Below are 18,932 nucleotides of genomic sequence, written 5' to 3'. Positions count from 1 at the left end.
CCAGCGCCGCTGCTATTAACCGAAGTCGCACACACAAGTGACGAAGTGACAGCCCCAACCACAGCCCGACCCGACGCCGGCGTCGCCGCTGACTCCACTCTACTTCGGATTCGCTCCGGAGACGGCACTCCGCTGTCACAAAGAACGAGCAGAGCCCAAAGAGAGCAGCCGTGGAGCAGAAAGAAAGCAGCAAGAAGTATTTCCACTGCCGACAGCTATACAGCTCAGAGATCCCATCATCCAGCTCACAGCTCCAGACCGTGTGATTGCTCCTGTGAGCCCAAAACAGGTGGGCCCAGCTCCCACTCACACAACCGCACCCGCACAGTGCTGCCGGAACTAGACAAAGAATCAGCTATGAAAGGTTAAACAGGTAAGCTTATTTGACAGGATAAAAGGATCCTATAACCAATATTTTGAGATTTTATTTGAAATATTTAAATATGTTCAGCAGTACTGCTTTTACCTATAAAAATAATTAACAAGTGAAAGAAGTGACTGATTAAATTAATCCAAGATAATGTAAAAAGTCAAAATATTTTTATGTCATTTTAGAAAATTGATTTGGGAAAAATAATTAAAATTCAAATTTTTTTTTATAATTATAGAGCCACTTTTACTTCCTTCATCCAATTTATGGCCAACAGCTAAAGCGACATCACCGTTCATCGGTATACTATCTGTATACTCCTTTATATGTGAACAGTAGGCAATGTGTATGGGTTTATGCCGACTTCGTTAACGTCTTCGATACCCTGACCAAGATGGGTACTAGACTACAGAGACCAGAACGAAAGAAAATCAACTTGAAAGTTGAACAGCATTCAAATCCTATCTTAAATATTTTACCAATTAAATTACTTTTAAAATTTTAATTTAAAATGTTTGCTAATCATTCTTCTGACTTCTTAAAAGGGTATTGGGAATTCGCTGCTGCAAACTGATGTTTGCTCATCGTATTTTATTGTATCTGCCAACTGCACACAGATATCTGGTGATATACCTGTACCTGTGCTGCCGATGATAAGCGCAAATAGACAAAACAAACACACAACTTGCTAACAATTATAAATGATTAGATCGCTTTTTGGAGCATTCACTTCGGACAGTTCTTTAACAGTATATTTGTCTTTGCCATTCTAGGTGGCGAGCCGAGAACCTGGCGACAAAAAGTGATTCGTAAGAGTTACGGAGATGAATCAGGCAGAGCAACTGCACAGATGCAGCTACAGATACATCTAGGCAACCACTAAAAGATACATATGTACACACCAGTCGGGTCGGTTGGGGTTCATTATCTTGGGCCGCAGTGACTCAGCAGCTCAGACGGCTTACGAGTGAGTATATTTAGTTAACACATTATTCACACTTTCTTGCCGCGCTCTTGGCCAGCTCTCCCGCCCATCGATCGAACCTCTGGGGGCACACGGGAACGAACGGATGGCCCTTATCTAATCGGACATCCGAATCACAATCGCTCGCCAATTGCACTATATTACACAGGGCGTAAGGCCGCAGCGAGTCTAGAGTCCGGAATATTATGGTTATATTCACCCACAGCCGAGGGTCTTGCTTTTATTTACAGAGGCAACTTCGTAATTTACAATTTACGTATAAATTCAAATGTGTGGAAGCGTACGCATATATAAATCCATTATATACTATTTCGATATTATATCTAAGCGGGGACATGGCTAGTAGTTGGCGTCTCTTCCCGATCATTAAACATAGAGATTTTCTTTTATAACAATAAATTTTCCATGATGACGACGCCTCACAAAAAATTTCAGCTCGCCGAAAGGGGATGTTGTGTTTTTGTCTGTCGCCATTCAGGGGGCGACAGTTATGGGAATTAACTTAGAAAAAACAATCGTAGAAAAACAGTTCTTCACGCCTCCTTCTAGACAACACTTCCGCCACTATCACCGGGCTGGCGATTGAGTTCGCGCTCCCGTATTGCCACGGCGTCCATGCGCAAGGTTGGCGGCACTGGACGCTGCTGTTGGTTCTGCGCCTGCTGATCCTGACGAGCTGCGCCAGCACCAGTGTTGTTGCGGTGCATGTAAGTGCGTATATTCTCCTCCGTGTAATCCACAATACGACGCTTCTTGCGACTGGCGTACTGCTTTTGCTTTAGATAAATCTTGAGGATACCTTTAACCGTGATAAAGGTAAGGCCGCCGAGCAGAGTGCGGTGCAACGTGTTGTCCACAGAGTCAAAGAGAATCCGACCCACAATGGACGAGATGGTGGGCAGAAGAAGTGCACCGCAGAATACGCGCGTGGCCGAAACGGGGTCGGACAGCGCGGGAGTGGCTGGATTGCTGGTGCTCGGTTGCTCGTCCTCCTGGTTTCTGTAGAGAACGTATGATTAAAAGGCTGTTCGACCACTACTTGAAAGGGCTGTGCTCTTACAGGTTTGGATAGATGAGGCTCACAAATGGGAACTTCCTCACCACAGTCCCGCGGTTGCGAATAAGTCGCAGTAGTGCGTCCTCCCAGCGAATTAGGCGACCTAGCACCAGTCCGACTGGAATGGCCGGCAGTCCGATCAGGAGCACGAGGGGATCGCCGGCCTCCATAATGGACATGCCGTTCTCATGGCCCACAATCTGTGAAGAATTAATTTGTTGATCAAGGCAATTCGACAAATTGATAAGTGCAATTAAGTTGAGTCACCTGTAAAAATGTCACCGCTCCATACGTTACGGCTGTCCAATAGAGAGAGCCTACAAAAAAGCCAGCCGCAAGGAAAGGGCTTAGACGCTTGATCAGGTTGTCCATCGCCTCCAGGGCGCCACCAAACTTGCCCATTTGCGGGAACACAATTATGTACTCCGTCTGGCACTGAGGGCAGGACACGGAACGCAGTGCGTTTCCCTTCTGCGTCTTCTCGTCAATCCAACGGTAAAGGCAGCTCTGATGCACCCACTTGGTGGTGCCACGACACTGGCACGGCTTCACCCACGCTGCCAGGCGGTTGTCCTCGTCCGTGGCGAAGCAGATCCAGCAGCAACGCTCCGCCTCGCCAGCATCCGCGCCCATCAGCACGGTTGTGGAGGTTGAAGCATCTGTCGCAGATTTGTCGGCGTGGGCAGTGGCTGTTGCTGCTGCGGCTACTTTGGTTGCAGGCACTGCGGGCTTGTCGCTCTGTACGATGACAGGTGGCACAGTCAGGGTCGTGTGGTCATCTGCGGCAGCAGCTACCGGGCTGGCGTCGGCAGAGGCTCCTGCTTCTGCGTCTGCGGGGGGCGCCTTGTCAGCCATGTCGCTGAAAATATCACACCATAAACTGTTGAAGTTCATCAACTGCACAGGGTCGCGCCCTCTGTGCCGCCGTAGTAACTGCACTCACTTTGCTCAGCTCTGCTTTCCGTGCGTTGTTGCAGGCCCTTAATATGTGCTACTTGGACTTTCGTATCGAGCAATTATTAGCTTTATTTCTATTTTTGTGGCCCAAAAATCGGAGTGACACAAAAACAGAGAGACCGTCACTGGCACAAATACCGTTGTGGGTAAAATACTAAAGATAAGAGCCACATTGGACAGCAGGGCTGCAAGAATACAATATGACCGTTCATGTTCGATGTTTTTTCATTCAGTTATCGGAGTGTCCTCTAACACTTGTGAGCAAAAGACAAGTTTTTAAAATTTATTTTATTTAAGATTTTTGGCTTTTAAATATAGAGTTTACAAATCAATGATTTAAGAACTGGGTATTTTTAAGCCATTTCTTCGAAAAATATAAATATTTAATTGTGTTTATTTACCCCGTTTTCAGTCTATCTAAAGACATGCACAAATTGTGAAATGTTATTTTTAATTTCCATTTGAAACATTGGAATCTACATTGCATTTATCGCGACTTTAGCGTACAGTACAATAAAATTATAACAAGAATAGCCCGATGAACTGATGCCCAAGAACTTCGGCGACCTTGAAAGGAAGATAGGTCCCTTGCGGCCACGCACCTTCTAAAAACACGGAGCCCTGCTCGATGCTAGTCTAATTCGTTGTTGGTGCTTTGCCGACCAGGCGTCGTGTTCTGATCCTCCGCGTCGTCCTCGTCAAAGCCCGCCATCAGCCGATTGAATATGTCCCCAAACATCCCTCCTAGTCCTGGTGTGGTGTGGGCCACTTCAGGCTGCTCATCGAAGTAGAGCATTCCGATCTTCGCGACGTACTTCAGGAACGATAGGTCCCGCTTTAGCGAGGGATCGTAGAGCTTGCGCAGCGCTCGGAACCCAGACACGCTCTTGACATCGATGAGGCGGAACAGGAAGTACAAGAAATTAACCAGTGGCTCCTTAAAGGGAAACTCGTGTCGCAGCAGCTTCGCGTGGTAGCGCGTGTACTCGGTGAACGTGTCCTCGGCGGTTTTGCGGTCTTTTAGCGACAGCTGCTGGAGCACGGCCTGCACCAGGAAAAGGTCCACTTCGCCCTGGAAGCCTCTGCTCTGGCTTATCTCGATCAGCACTCGTCCGCAGAGGCTGCCATCCTGGCAGAGCAGGTAATGGTGGCGGGCCAGCTCGATATTGCCCTCAGTCCAGAATACGTGCGCAATCAGCTTGTGTAGCACCGGGTGGCCGTACTGTCCGTGCAACGCCGTACTCCACTTGATGGTCCGTTGCTGGAACGAGAATGCTTTGCTATAGCAACTGTTGGCTTATTGGAAAGTTCTAGAACTCACGATCAGAGTTTCGCGCTCCACTGTCGTGGCGCTGAGGCTGCGGATTAGGGCTCCCAGGCGGGCCACCCACACGAAGTTGTCGGCGCCCTCGTCCAGCGGACCCCGCTTCTCCAGCGTATCCACCAGCAGGAGGCACAGGTCGGCCGCACTGCTCTCCTGCTCCTTGTCTATTAGCTGCTGAGCCCCGTCGAAGAGCAGGTCCAGGCAGTCCTGGTAGCGCTTCTGCGCCGTATACCGAAAGTACAAAGTCCTGTACATCATGTGCGCCTCGTAGAACTCTCCTCCAGCCAAGGACTGTGACAGCTTGGCGAGAACGCGGCTGACACCGCGCTGCCCCGCGGACGCCGTACTGCCGCTGGCTACTGCACCTGTCTCGGCGGCGGCCATTTCTCCAAAACCTCTTTAGTTTCTCTCTAATTTGGAAGCCTAATTTTTATAATTTCTATATATTTTATACACACATCCCGATAATATAGCGCCTATCGAAATCGACTCGGCCGATGACGAGTGCACCGCTGGACAGACCAACGAAAGTAGCCAAAAAATGGCTGAAATGACGTTGGAGAGACCGAGCGATTTCGGAACGACCTCTCACTTTCTTTTACTGCTGCCAAAAACGTTTCGTCAAGCTGAGTGCAGACCATCAACTAATTAAGAATATAGAATGCATTACGTAATCAAAAGTAACGGGCTCCTGCTAAATTGTGCGTTTTCCTAATAATAAATGCCATTAAAAACAAACAGGCTTAGCTTGGAAATATCTAAACTGGCAGCACTATTGTGAACGTGAATCTGCGTCAACACAAAGAAGAAGAGAGGAGATAAACAGCAGTGATTTGTTGTTCCAGTCAGGACAAATGGACAATGATCCGAGGGAGAGTGCACCTGCCAAGGACGATCCGGCCGAGGAGGCAAGCCTGTCCGTCGCCACCAACTTCGCGCCCAACCGCTGGGTGAAGTTGAACGTGGGCGGCCAGATTTATGCCACCACCATAGACACTCTAGTGGGCAGGGAGCCGGATTCGATGCTGGCGAGGATGTTCCTGCAGGACGGCAACATGGTGCCCAGCGAGCGGGACGAGCAAGGCGCCTACCTGATAGACCGTAGTCCTCGCTATTTCGAGCCCATCATCAACTACCTGCGGCATGGACAGTTCGTCTGTGACTCCAATGTCAGCATCCTAGGCGTGCTGGAGGAGGCGCGTTTTTTCGGCATATACTCGCTGGTCACACACCTTGAAGAACGCCTAGGGCAGGAAGAGGATCCACAGAGCGATCGGCCGCTGACGCGCATGGACGTAATCAAGGCCATCATACAGACCTCAGTGATAACGGAGCTTCGCTTCCAGGGCGTTAATCTCTCCGGAGCCGACTTGCGGAAGCTAGACTTTCGCAACATCAACTTCAAGGTGGGTCCTGAGTCCTGAGTCCTACCCTCTCTAATTTCCAACTTTGTTCCTCAGTACGCCAACATGTCCCACTGCAATCTGTCTCACACCAACCTTAACTATTGCTGCCTGGAGCGGGCGGATCTGCAGTATGCAAACCTGGAGTGTGCGCAGCTGGTATCCGTTCGAGGACTCTGTGCAAACATGGTAAAACCTGGGTTCCCGCGCTAGTAAAACGTCTCTGACTTTATTCGCAACATTCCAGGAAGGTGCCAACCTAAGGGGCTGCAACTTCGAGGATCCCACCGGCGTGCGGACCAATCTGGAGGGCGTTAATCTGAAGGGCGCCTGCCTTGAGAGCAGCAACATGGCGGGCGTGAACCTGCGCGTGGCCAACCTAAAGAACGCCAACATGAAGAACTGTAATTTGCGCGCCGCCGTGCTCGCCGGAGCCGACCTGGAGCGATGCAATCTCTCTGGCAGCGATCTCCAGGAGGCCAATTTGCGCGGAGCGAACCTTAAGGACGCCGAGCTGACACTCATGGTGACGCCGTTGCACATGTCGCAGGCCATTCGCTGATCGGGGTTCCTTCGAGGGGACAATACCATGTGCAATCACATATCACACCTTAATTATAAATTATTTGTAAAGAATGCGGTCTTAATTTAGTAAGTGTGTACATACGTGTTTTTTTTAACATAGCCCATAAAATAAACAGTATTAGGATTGATTTGAATAATAATACTTTCATATTAAAAAAGAACCACCAATAAGGGATGCTATGATGGAGCCCTGGAATTTTAAAAATTTTGTGAAAGTCTCGCTTTGAAAAATGCCAAAACAAGCTGTTTTTGTAAGTGATGGAGACTTTTCGGTTTACAATTAGCATCTTTCAGAGTCAGTCGCGTTTTGTCTCAGGGTACAAAAAAGTTCTAGTTTTGTATTCTTTTTTTGGGATTTTGAGCACAAACTACAAGGTGCCATTAGGTTTCCTGTCACTGTCAGGTTCCAGGAGTCATTCATTTGCGTTCGGTTCGTTAGACGGGTTAGTTGTTCAGTCTTTACCAGTTTTTTGGTTAAATTTGTTCAGCAAAGTGCAAGCTATTCGAAAGCAAAAGATTGTGCGCGAAAGTGAAAGATATCACCCATCCGCCTAAGCCGAATTCGCCGGTCTTGTTGGGAAAATCGCGGTTTTGCAAAAGGGTAAGCGATTTTTTTTTAAGATGGATAAAAAAAACAATCGAATTCGGGCCGGAAAATTCCTTGTGAAATGAAAGTATTCTTTTCAGCCATTATGCGTTGAACAGTTATACACTTCTTTTGTAACAGTTTATTAGAGGTGTTCCCAATTTGGCCACCAATGGGATTAGACATTTTACTTACGTCAAAATTTAACGCTATTATTCACGTCATAAGAAATTGATTACAATTTCTTCGATATGTTAACCGATAAGCCAAATTTTGATCTGCCAACACTGATTTTTGTTGTTGTTTAAAAAAGTACGGCCGTATTTCCTATTTTCATCTGGCAACATTGTTCAAGGCACCTGGTAACATTAATTGCCGTGGCATCTCTTTCACACCTCCAGGAAACGTGGTTTGTTGGAAGCACCCGAAGAAGTTTGACGTTGCTCTGAAATCTGTAATCTGTAACTTGTGTAAGCCTGCGAGGAAAAAATTGTTGGGAAGAAAACTTGAAGACAGTTTGGTACACAGCTTATAAACGCGACAAACGATGGAAAATCAAAGCAACGCAGCTCCCGCTGCCGCCGCCGAGACCGCGGAGAATGGCGCAAACACCGCGCAGGAGGTGTCATCGACAAGTAAGTTTTCCTCGACGGGGGCAGTAGAGCAAAAACTTGCAAGTATTGCGCGAGTTGTTATCATAAGTGTTCTGCGTGTTCCGCGGTGCAACGCACATATTTCGCATCGGGATCAAGGGCAAAACTGCAGCTGGCGAGCTTCGGGAATTCGGTTTTTCGCTTCCCCTTTGCATACGGCCATTTTACGAAGTGTGAGTGCAGAAAGTTGTCAAAATTCCGCCATATTTTTTTCTAGTGGACTCTAGCTGTAAATAAGAGCTGTCAAAGTGCCGGAACTCCAAAGTAGTTGCGGAATGAATAGGGAAGGACAGAAAAAGTACAGCAAAGGGGAAAGAAGACCAGCAGCAAGAACAACAACTGTGTGTGTACATGCCCGCTTTTTCTTGTCGGTCGCCGATCCACGATTGTGTTGTTGACATTAATTACGTCATCGAGGCATTCTTATGCTGAAAACGCCAAGCCGCCAGCAGCAATTACTACAGCGGCCGCAAATAGTGCGATGTGAATCATTTTCGGCGGCCATTTCGGTTGCTCTTGGCCGAATTTGAGTGATTTCGTGCTGGCGCTGTGTCATTCCTTGCACGGCGTTCTCTACGCCCCTCCCCGCTGCTGCACACAAGCGCACACACACATCACACCACTCCGCCTCCCATGCATACATATTTAATTGAGAAATTCGCGTTTTGATGCGCTCATCGCTGAGAAATGTGTTGTGCGTGTGTGCTTGTGTGAGTGTGTGAGTGCCGGAGCGTTGCCAACTTATTGGCCATGCGTCAATATCGAAATTCAGATGGTTTTAAAGCGAGTTTTTTTCTTTTAAATCTCGAAAGCAATGTACACTAGTTGTGCCATTTGTTGGCAATAGTAAATTCAGTCCGGACAGGCACGCACACAGACGTACACCTGGATGATTTGCAGAATTCGCACAGGTGGCAACCCTGTGGACTGTTTTTTATTCAGATTTTTTTTTTTTTTTCTGAGAGGCCCGGCGTTTGCAAGTGTTTGTTTGGGCTAAATTGTTGCTATATGATAGCTGGGCGTGGAAACCGGTTTATCAGCCGCTGTATCACCTCTAGTCCGGCAAATAACTGACGTGATAACACGGGTTCACTGCAGGCTCCGGCGATAAGACCTGCTCGCCGCTAGCCACTGGCGTGTTTTTGCCGGTCAGCAGTTTAGATTTTCACCTATCCAGCACTAATGGCAGCGCGCATATTGTCATCCCACAGCTCAACCCATAGAGCCCACAAAGCGCTCGCTGCGCGTGCAGACCTGGAAGAAGATCCAAGAGGGCAAGGTCGGCATTGGATTTAACAACATATTCAACCGGATTCCGGCGTTCCTCGATGCCGAAAAGGCTGCTGCACTCCTGATCAACGAGGAGGAGTTCAAGAAAGCACGTAAGTGGCTCAACGTGCGGCACCATCGTGTCCAGCCTTGGTTCTTACCCCTTTTGTCCCGCAGAGCACATCAAGGTAAACATCGATCGCGCCTTGCACGACTTCAAGGAGCAGGCCCTGCTCGCCGACAAGTCGGTCTACTTGCCCAGCACTCGCGACTCTTCTGCGCTCTGCCTCAAGGTCGATGTGCCTGCAGATGCCACTGAGGAGCAAAAGAAGGAGGCTCTGCGCGTACAGGACATCCAGAAGTTCCGTACGGAAATTGGATTGGACAGCGGGCTGAAGCTGGACATTGTTGTGATTGGCTCTGTAGTGGTGTCACGCGATGGATATCGCATCGGCCGCGGCAATGGTTTTGCCGATCTGGACATCGGCCTGCTCATTGAGCTGGGTGCTATCACACCGCAGACAGTCATTGCCACGATAGTGCACGACCTGCAGGTGGTGGACTCTCTGCCCGTGGAACTGTTCCAGAAGTACGATACGCCGGTGGACATTATTGTGACCCCCACCGAGGTTATTCGTGTCGCCAAGCGTTTGCCGCGCCCCAATGGCGTCTTCTGGGAGCTGTTGTCCGAGCGTCGCCTTAAAATCTTGCCTGTTCTGCAGCAGCTTAAGGAACGCGAGGAAAAGGCGGGCAAGTCAATAGCCTTGAAAGAGGAGGACACCGACGTGGAGCAGCATCAAAACAATAGGCGCCGCCGTGGGCCCGTGCGTCGTCGCTTCCAACGAGGAAACCCAGGACGCACCACCTCGCAGACTGACAACGAACATCAGGGCGTGAGTATACATTTTCCTGGTCAAGGGTTTTGCACCTAAACTTTTGACTTCATTTCAGGAAGCCGCACAGAAACGCACGCCGCGCCGTAAGGGTCGTGTTGTCAATCGCCGCAGACGTACAACCAAGGTGGGTAACCGCAAAATGTATTTGATTACTGAGTTATTAATTATAAAATATTGACCGATTGCAGTCTGAGGGCGAACAGTCTGGAGTGGAGGGAGGTGCCAAGAGTGAGGATCGTAAGTTTGATGAGGGTGCCGCTGGCGAGCGTCGTCCCAAGAAGAACAAGAATCGCGGACCGCGTGATTTCTGCATTAAATTGACAAATTTGACACGCGACATTCGCGTCAAGGACCTGAAATCTGAGCTCCGCAAACGTGAATGCAATCCGATGTCGATTACATGGAAGGGTAAGCGACTCTTAACCTGATTTTGATGTATTCGCTAACTTCTGATCATTGCATGGTAGGTCACTTTGGCAAGTGCTTCTTGCATTTTGGAAACCGCAACGGTACGCCCAGCACCCAGGACGACGTTGACAAGGTGTTGAAGTCACTGAACGATCTCTCCCTGACCATCACCACCGGTGGCGAGTCGACACCGGCTGCCGCTGCTGCCACTGCCGCCGGCACTGAGGGTGAAGTCGTCGTGAAATCGGAGCCAGCAGAGTCGACGGCGCCAGTGCAGACCAAGACGATCAACGTCAATGTCGAGCTGGTCAAGTTTGGCGCTAAGAAGAATGCAAACTCCACTGGCGTCAATGCTGGTGCTGAGGAAGGAAACGCTGCCGGTGATGCGCAAAACGGAGGTGAGGCCGATGCCATTGGTGGCGGAGACGTGGGCGGTGGCGCACGCATCGAATCTGTGGACACAACCACAGTATAGTATGACTCCGCTTTTGGCGTAGCCACTGAACGGTTGCGGCGGATCTCCGCCGGCAGCGAAACGTTTGGAGTTCAACGAAAAAAAGTAACATTTTGTTTAGAGAAAATCGAAAAATATCAAACAAAAAATGAATAGAAAACGAACTCCGGACACAACAAACACACACAACTCACACTCAACATACAACATGCAACACATCATAACATACAAACTAAACACATGCTCATAAGTTGCAGCTTGTAGTTTCTTCTTCTCCTTCATTATTCTAACAAGCTAAAAAAGAGCAAAAGCAACTATTTCTAATCTGAACACACACAGACCATTGACGCTTTTTCAAAACAATTGCATTTGTTTTTGCCTGAGAAAAACAAAGCGAGAGTTCGTTTTCAACTTAATTGAAATGATTGCAGAAATACTCGTTCCACAAATGCAAAGTGGAACATCATTTCTATCTACAGCATAAATAACACTTTAACACTTAACTTTTCGCGGCTTTTCATAGTCCCGAGTGATGAGTTATTAGGGACCCTTTCCTAAATACTTTTCATTTTGATTTCACACTTACCTCGGCACCAAGATCAAGTGCTCCGTTCCTGTCATGCAGTTGAGCTGCAGCTGATAAGGCGGCAATCCCGGGTAGAGTTCGTGTATTATTCGTAAACTGTAATATTAGTCGCAAAAGCCCAAATAAATACGAAGAAGAATTGTGAATACGACAAAATGAATTAACACACTATTAACACGTTGCATTTTCGCTGAGAGAATTATACAAAAAAGAAAGGATCGTAGTTTGGTTCGAGTTGCCCCACATTCACCGCAAACACCAATACACCCTTTAACAATTATATTTTAACAAAAGATCAACAGAATCGTGAAATCAACAACATTATACAATGCAGAACATAATTATTTACTCTTTTTTATACAAAGAAAAGGCATTACAAACAAAAAATGTGAAACATGAATGAAATATAACTTGAAATAAAAACTTCAAAAAAAAATCGAAAACCCCTGTGCGTCGTGCCATTTTTAAGTTTATTATTCATTTTTCAACTAACATCTAACAATATGTACAAAGAGGCTTAGCTTACGACCTAGTTTCTCAATCGAAGTACCCTAAAGGATATCAAATTTTATTCAGTGTTCATATATATATATATACACGTACAAAGATGAAATTCAGTGGAGCTCGAAAAATAGGTTCTGGTTCTCTGTGTGGATAGATGGATGATGGCTGCCTGCCAAGTCATCGTTGGGTGGGGGATTTTGTGCACTCTGAAACCTGATACGTGGCAGGACGCTCGCTCTGGGGTTAGAGAATAGGGCATTACTTCTGAATGGGGCTTGCGGCCTTGTCCAGCACGCTGCTCGCTTTGCTAGGACTAACCGCTAAGGAGGCTGCTCCGGCGGACTGCGGCGAGGGAGTGCGGTCTATGAACTCAATGCTGTCGCTCTTCGATTGGGAAGCCATGGACGCTTCCGCGGCCGCCTGTACAATAGAGGCTGCAGGCTTTTCCTGAATGGGCGCCAGGCTGTTGACTATGGAGTTGGCCATGGCCAGTTCCAGCTCGCGCTGCCAGTCATTTTCCTTCTGCTCCATGGCCTTGCGCTTGAGCTCCTTGTACCGATTGTAGACGATGAATTCCTTAACCAGCGCGATCTCAGGATCACTGTCGCGTTGCGCAGATCGCTGCTTGGCCAGACGCTTTTTCTTTTTGTGCAACGGACGCGTCTCCACAATCATCTCCTCCAACTCCAGACACGGATCACAGTTGAGGTGGTCTTCGGGTGGCTTGAACAGAGGCTTTATCTTCTTGTCCAGCACCTGCTGGAAGTCGATGTTGCGCAGCAGCGGCGTTTGATGCAGCTCCTGTTTTGTACTGATCCTGGCTCCGGGATACGTCGAAAGTAACTGAAAGCGAAAAGGGCAATACTTGAAATCTCCTTAATTTAGTTACTGTCATAGCCAAGCCCACCTTCTGCAGCAGATCGACAAATTGGCTGCTCCAGTAGCGGGGATAGTGCACAGGCGTGTTTAGTATGTTCTTGATTTCCGCCAACGGCGTATTTGAATGCACCACAAAGGGCCGGTTGTTGCCCCGCATCTCGTACGCCACAACGCCGAGGGACCACCAGTCTACCGGATAGCTGTAACCGGCTGTAACGAAATTGAAACAACAGTCATGACACAGGATGCAGGCAATTGGCCGCATCCGAAACCCAAGGCCCATTGGCCAGCAAAGCCCCATGTTGGTTTAATTTAGTTTCCTGCCTCCCAACTCACCCACTTCGTCCAGAGCGCACAAAAACACCTCGGGCGCCATATACGGCTTCGTCCCTGACATGCTGCAGGCCAGAGCATCCTTTTGCAACCTCGTTGCAATATTAAAATCAGTCAAGTGAGCATGTCCTGAAATTAATTTGATGTTAGGGGATAGTGATGCTTGAGTTTGGTTATTTAAATTGCATTTTGTTGCGGCGAACTTGTCAGACCATATAATGGGTTTACAAACAACTGATCAAATTAAACATCCTATAGGTCCCTAGGCAAGACAAGAGGGAAAACATTGAAGTGGGCTTAGATAGTTAGTTTTCGGAGTTGTGTCTTGTCAAAATAATTATCTTTCTGTACAGTAAAGCTTTAATTAATAATTACTAAGGCAGGAGCCCAATTTAATGGGTATATTTCCAATTTAAATCGAACTCAAATAAGAACTATGGATAAAAGCCGACAGAATCATTTTTTTTCGAGTTTGGGACATTAATTCCCCATCTTAGGCAATTCCATTAGCCCCTGCCTTTTCAGGTTGACAGGCATATCCTGTCTGGCTGATTCACAACGACGGGGCTGCTGGAAGGCAAATGAATAAATTGTGCTTGGGAGTTGTTAGAGAACACACCTGGGCACAGGAAATGGGCTCACGAAGTTGTGTACGACAACGAAATCAATAAATGGCAATGGGACACTGAATTATTATTACGTCGCAAGCTAGGCGCCACTCGACAGCTTGACAACTGGGAAGCCATAGTTTACATCCTGAATACTTACCAGCATCGTCCAATAGGATATTATCAGGCTTGATGTCCCGGTGGACCACTCGCTGCGTCTGCAGGTACTCCAGGGCACTGCCCAGCTCGCACACTAATAAGGCCACACTCTGCTCGGAGAACTCCACCTGAAGACGATTGGGAGATGGGGGAATCGAAACGGAGCACACGGAGAAGTTGTCGCGTTGTGGCGGACTTACCCGGTTCTGTAAGTGATATCTTAAGTCGCCGCCAGTCAACAGGTCGCAGACCATGAATAAATCCTCCTCATCTGTGAAGGGAAAGAGATATATATGAGTGCTTTGCGGTGCCAGCAGTACCAAAGTCGGCTTCAAAAGAAATGCACAGAGTTAATTTGCATTTTGATTGCCAATCAGCAACAGCATCAGACGGATAGAAAAGGTGAGAACGAAGGCGAGCAACAGGAGCCACACAAAGCTTCCACAGGTAGCTCTCTTGGCTTATTTGCATATACATATATGCGTACCTTTAAGGACTCAGCATACAAACATACAAGAGACGTGTGTACACGAAACATTAGAGTGGACTACGACAAACAGATAACAATAACTTTAGTTATTTTCCTACAGTTTCACATTTACTTAATTTATTTCAAATTTAAATGTAAAATATCTTGTAAAATTGTAAAATTTGTTTATACAAATCAAGAAAAAAACATTTTATATCGGGATCAAACACTTTGTATGAACGATTTAACAAGCCAAGGCTACACTGCGTATGATTCTCAGGGTTCATCCCAATTGTATTAAAGGTACTGCGAGATTTGAGCTAGTCTATTTCTCTGTCGTGGTTTTGCGGCCACTTACCCTGGAACGAGAACCACAAATTGACGAGAAACGGATGCTCCAAGGAGGATAGCAGCTCCACCTCCTTGATGACCCCGCCCAGGGCTCCACGCAGTTCGCAGGCGGATCGACTGACGTATTTCATGGCGTACAGGATACCGCTGTCGCGCTTTTGGACGATGCACACCTAGGTAAAAAGTTATGTCGTTAAAAGGGAGTACTCCCCAAGATGTTTCGCATGAACCTACCTTGCCGAAGCTGCCCTTGCCAATGGCGCGTAGAATTTGGAAGTGGTCGAAATTAACTGAAAAGGTAGGAGTCGAGAAATGTTCAGAGTTTACCTAGTTTCCACTGAGCACCCACACACCCCTGGCTTTTAACTGCAACTGTGACTAGGATGGAGCAGCATATAGCCCATGGCTGGTGCATTGCCTGGGCAAGCCGACTTCGGCAGAACCTGCCGCAGCTGATGACGCTGACAGGGGCACATGAAGAACGGCGGCAGGGGGTCCACTTCAAGAAGCCATAGATTGGGAAACCACAGGCCTACTAATACCTCGAAGTGCTCTCTAGTCAGATACCTGACCCGCAACTCTTTCAGGCACTCACTGGCGCTGATTAGGAGAAAATGGAAGTCGCATACGTTCAGCGGCACCTCCAGCAGGTTCAGCGTTATCCTGATCAGCTGGCGGCGCCAGATGCTGCTCAGCAGAGGTCGGCAGCGCTCATAGCTCTGAAGCATGGCTATCTGGTCGGGCAGTTCCAGGAGCTTCAGTATCCGCGACAGGCTCAGGTCGTCCAGCTGCTCCATATCCTCCTACCACGTCCTCGGCTCGTCTCGCCCCCGGGTGTGCGTGTGGTAACGTGATATGGAAATTTTCCCTGTTTCTATTTTCCCCACCCGCTCCCGGCTACTGCGTTGTTTTCCGTTCGTCCCATGTGGCAATTACCCAAACCCATATCGACATCTAGTACCTTCGCCCACACTTACCATCGTCGTCGGCGAGCAGACTCGCGTCGGATCTGCTCGATGTGTTGGCGCCCATGCTGCTACATCAATGGGTTGGACCGACCTCGTTCCACTGCCCGCGCTTGGGGCGTCCACTTGTCCAGATGGCCTCCACTTGTCCAGATGGCGTCCAATTGGCCTCTCTACCGGCCACAGCCTCGGGTGCTTGTGCCTGTGTTGTTGATGTTTGCTCGTTGTCCCGGCTGACTACACAAGTACGTATACGTACTTCCTGGTGTTGTTACAAATTGGATTCACCTGAAACGAGGGGCTAAGTTGTAGATTGATTGGGTGGCAGAGATACGACACGGTAGAGAAACGACAAGTGATGCCCCTTCAAAAAAAGAAAAGGCCACAGTGTGGGGCATACTTTACTGGTTCAACACTAAGATTTAAAGGATGTTTAATTTGGTTCCTAAAGACTATACATATCTAGTTATTCATATTGGTTGGTTTTGAGTGGTTCTAAAACTTAATTCTCAAAGCAAACATCCTTTTTCCGATGTTAGACTATGAAAAGAACCATCACTTCTGAAAATGAAAACAATTTCTAAAAACGTTTTACTACTCTTGGTACAAATGGTACGGAATATTAAAATAATGTTCTTTAAATTTCAATTTTCTTTCTTAAGAAAGTTTAAATTATTTTAAAATAGATTCATAATTAAAACCAGAGTAGGCTTATATATCAAAGCTACGCCGTCAAGTGTTTTTCACATATCATAGAGATATATTTCATTTTGGTTGTGAAACCATTTACTCCGCACCATAGACGTCACACCCGGTGTTCAGAGGTATAGTAAGGTTCAAGGTACTGTACAGCATCGCCACATAATGACCTGCAAGGAAGAGTCCATTGAGATCTGTGCCAAAGGACGTGGCCTGGAGGCCATCGTCTCTCTGCGCCAAAACGAATTGATCCAGAACCTGCGCGCTCTGGTGGCCGTACGTTTCGAACTGGCCATCTCGCAGATCGTATTGGTCTTTGCCGGCGAGGTGCTGCGCGACGTGGGCACCATCGACAGCCGCGGCATCATCTCTGGGGTCACGGTACACGTGGTGTGTCGTCCAGAGCTGCCGGTCTCAGTTGCTCCGGTGGATAGCTCTTTCCAGCTTGAACCGCAGCCGGATCCGTTACGCTCGCGGGCTGCCGCTACTATTGCACGAGTGCTCGGACATCCTAGACTGCTGCGTAACCTGTTCCAGGCAGATCCTCGCATCCGTTGCCTGATAGAGAGGGACGCGGCGCTTCGCCATTTCCTGAACAGTGACAAGAACCTTCGCGAGGTTGTCTTGCAGGTCTTCGGTCCGGCCAGGCAAGAAATGGAACGACGTCGAGATCTTTACCATTTGCGACTGGAGCTGGTGCCTGGTGGGTACAAGCTGCTGGGCCGGCTGAGCTATCTCGTCCGCCAGGCCTACGAGAATAATGTGGCCAAGACCTTCCAGAGAGCCCGGCCCGACTCGGATGACGGCACGAATCCGCAGCGCGGGCTGGAGAACAAGCAGCCATTGCCGAATCCGTGGCTCCTGCCAGTCCCATGGAACAACATGGACGCAAAATTGCGGTCAAGGCGTAACCGCGTCATAAAAGCCATTCGGGCGCACCACCTTTTCGAGGAACGGGAGTTCGCTGAGGAGCAAGAGAATGCTACGAGTCCACCGCCAACACCATCTGTGCGCCAGAAGAAGGCCACAACACCACCGCCCACTCCGGTAAAGAGAACTGTTCGCCATGTTTACCAGGCCCAGCTGGATGAGCTGGTCCAGAAGGGCTACACGGATCGGCATTGCAACCTGCGCGCCCTCCAGATCTCCCTGGGAAACGTGGACAGCGCTGTCCGGTTGCTAGACCACTGGAATCGTTCGCGCGAATAACGAGTTGTGTTCCAACTACCATTTATTTCGTTTTGTTTTTGGCAAACAGACAGGCAGTTCGACTGCATCATTGTAACCCAACCGAAACCATTGACTTCCACTCAATTATATACAATTAAAGATCGGAAGAATTATAAATTTACGTTGTAGTTATGCGGCTGCAGTGTATTTTATTTGAGATATTTGAGTTATTTTTTCGAATATCCATTCTTGTCAGTTAATCATCTTAGAGGGAATACCACTGTGCGATGTCCTGAACACCTAGTCTGCCAACAGTTGCTCCTATGATTGATGGGACCTAGTTTCCCAAGCCTTGCATATGTATTTGATTGCTCTTCCTTGTCCCTTTCCCGGCTCTAGCTCGGTAATATTTTCATTCTTTCCACCATCCATCAACGACCTCTCTTGAAGGTCTCTGACAGATTCCATCGCCTCTCGTCTATCAAGGGGGTTGCCTGCCCCGAGGCAATCGGAATCGTATCAATTTTATGCCATTTGCCATCAGCTCACACACCTGACCCACCCAGCCACCGAATATATCACCTGTACGTATGTACATATGTCAATTTTATTTCTCCTTTGATGATTTAAGAACGAATGCTTCATTTTTTTGTTTTTGGAAATTGTATTCCCTCTTGATCGGCACAGGAGGGAATCCTTTAAGTATTTGAATTAATGAATACCTTTAGAAATTACTTTCAGATAAAACAGAGATATTATAAACTATAAATTAGAATCTGCATGCTATAATAAACTCAAAAAGGAATGTTTTGAGCCAATCAATAACAACTCGTGTAAACCTCCTGCTCAGGGTTTTTCTTTGTTACAACTCGTTGCAAACTTTAAGCCTCTATTATATTTTCTGTAACAAAAGGGAGCCACTTTAAATGAGTTTTTCTGCTGCCAACATTATGCACCCCTAAATTGGTATCTGACACATTTAAATTGCTGGGTTTGCCATGCTTAAGGGAAGTTTTTGATGAATTATGAATTTTATTTAAAATTGTATGTTTTAGTAATTGTGGAGCGTGGAGCTCCGGGTCCCCAACCGTAGCTCCCAGGAACTAAACTCATTTTAATGCAAAAGCAGCAACAAGAGAACAGTGTCATTAAGCTATTCAGAAAAAGTCCTCCCAAATGGGCGGGCTTAGCCGACGAAATTGTGACAAAAGCGACGCTTTTCCATCCCCACTCCCGACGGCATTTGCGGAGTCTTGGCTGCT

At 47.7% G+C, this 18,932-nt stretch overlaps 6 protein-coding genes across 11 annotated transcripts; 3 read left to right on the top strand and 3 right to left on the bottom strand.

Moving 5' to 3' along the window:
- Positions 1–1,538: 1,538 nt before the first annotated feature.
- LOC108077780 (E3 ubiquitin-protein ligase MARCHF5) lies at positions 1,539–3,515 on the bottom strand. Its single transcript, XM_017171278.3, has 4 exons — positions 3,356–3,515; positions 2,680–3,271; positions 2,416–2,612; positions 1,539–2,354 (listed from the first exon to the last, which is right to left on the bottom strand). The coding sequence occupies exons 2-4, from the start codon at positions 3,265–3,267 to the stop codon at positions 1,901–1,903; spliced, it is 1,239 nt and encodes a 412-aa protein (XP_017026767.1). The 5' UTR covers positions 3,268–3,271; positions 3,356–3,515; the 3' UTR covers positions 1,539–1,900.
- Positions 3,516–3,801: 286 nt separating this feature from the next.
- LOC108077735 (Golgi to ER traffic protein 4 homolog) lies at positions 3,802–5,208 on the bottom strand. Its single transcript, XM_017171198.3, has 2 exons — positions 4,691–5,208; positions 3,802–4,630 (listed from the first exon to the last, which is right to left on the bottom strand). The coding sequence occupies exons 1-2, from the start codon at positions 5,075–5,077 to the stop codon at positions 4,001–4,003; spliced, it is 1,017 nt and encodes a 338-aa protein (XP_017026687.1). The 5' UTR covers positions 5,078–5,208; the 3' UTR covers positions 3,802–4,000.
- Positions 5,209–5,301: 93 nt separating this feature from the next.
- On the top strand, positions 5,302–6,842 carry LOC108077736 (BTB/POZ domain-containing protein KCTD9). Its single transcript, XM_017171199.3, has 3 exons — positions 5,302–6,099; positions 6,154–6,285; positions 6,344–6,842. Exons 1-3 carry the CDS (start codon positions 5,548–5,550, stop codon positions 6,656–6,658), a joined length of 999 nt encoding a protein of 332 aa, XP_017026688.1. The 5' UTR covers positions 5,302–5,547; the 3' UTR covers positions 6,659–6,842.
- A 263-nt stretch (positions 6,843–7,105) lies between these two features.
- On the top strand, positions 7,106–11,976 carry lost (methenyltetrahydrofolate synthase domain-containing protein lost). Its single transcript, XM_017171188.3, has 7 exons — positions 7,106–7,282; positions 7,669–7,902; positions 9,132–9,302; positions 9,367–10,082; positions 10,141–10,209; positions 10,274–10,493; positions 10,553–11,976. Exons 2-7 carry the CDS (start codon positions 7,815–7,817, stop codon positions 10,966–10,968), a joined length of 1,680 nt encoding a protein of 559 aa, XP_017026677.1. The 5' UTR covers positions 7,106–7,282; positions 7,669–7,814; the 3' UTR covers positions 10,969–11,976.
- On the bottom strand, positions 11,311–16,322 carry LOC108077733 (serine/threonine-protein kinase 32A). 6 transcript variants are annotated; one of them, XM_070286382.1, is made up of 9 exons: positions 16,207–16,322; positions 15,814–16,089; positions 15,071–15,126; positions 14,844–15,009; positions 14,217–14,287; positions 14,018–14,144; positions 13,253–13,378; positions 12,945–13,126; positions 11,311–12,880 (listed from the first exon to the last, which is right to left on the bottom strand). In XM_070286382.1, the coding sequence occupies exons 2-9, from the start codon at positions 15,866–15,868 to the stop codon at positions 12,296–12,298; spliced, it is 1,368 nt and encodes a 455-aa protein (XP_070142483.1). In that variant the 5' UTR covers positions 15,869–16,089; positions 16,207–16,322; the 3' UTR covers positions 11,311–12,295. The 6 variants fall into 6 exon arrangements, with proteins under 6 accessions (XP_070142483.1, XP_017026684.1, XP_017026683.1 ...); XM_017171195.3 differs by lacking the exons at positions 15,814–16,089; positions 16,207–16,322 and adding an exon at positions 15,216–15,766; XM_017171194.3 differs by lacking the exons at positions 15,814–16,089; positions 16,207–16,322 and adding an exon at positions 15,164–15,281 and having other exon boundaries at positions 15,071–15,080.
- A 231-nt stretch (positions 16,323–16,553) lies between these two features.
- Positions 16,554–17,887, top strand: LOC108077734 (ubiquilin-1). Its single transcript, XM_017171197.3, has one exon. It carries the CDS (start codon positions 16,666–16,668, stop codon positions 17,707–17,709), a length of 1,044 nt encoding a protein of 347 aa, XP_017026686.1. The 5' UTR covers positions 16,554–16,665; the 3' UTR covers positions 17,710–17,887.
- The last annotated feature ends 1,045 nt before the right edge of the window (positions 17,888–18,932 follow it).

Source organism: Drosophila kikkawai, chromosome 3R, assembly GCF_030179895.1.
Source record: "Drosophila kikkawai strain 14028-0561.14 chromosome 3R, DkikHiC1v2, whole genome shotgun sequence".
In the NCBI taxonomy this organism is placed as follows: Eukaryota; Metazoa; Arthropoda; class Insecta; order Diptera; family Drosophilidae; genus Drosophila; species Drosophila kikkawai.
This window is presented reverse-complemented; position numbering and strand designations above follow the sequence as displayed.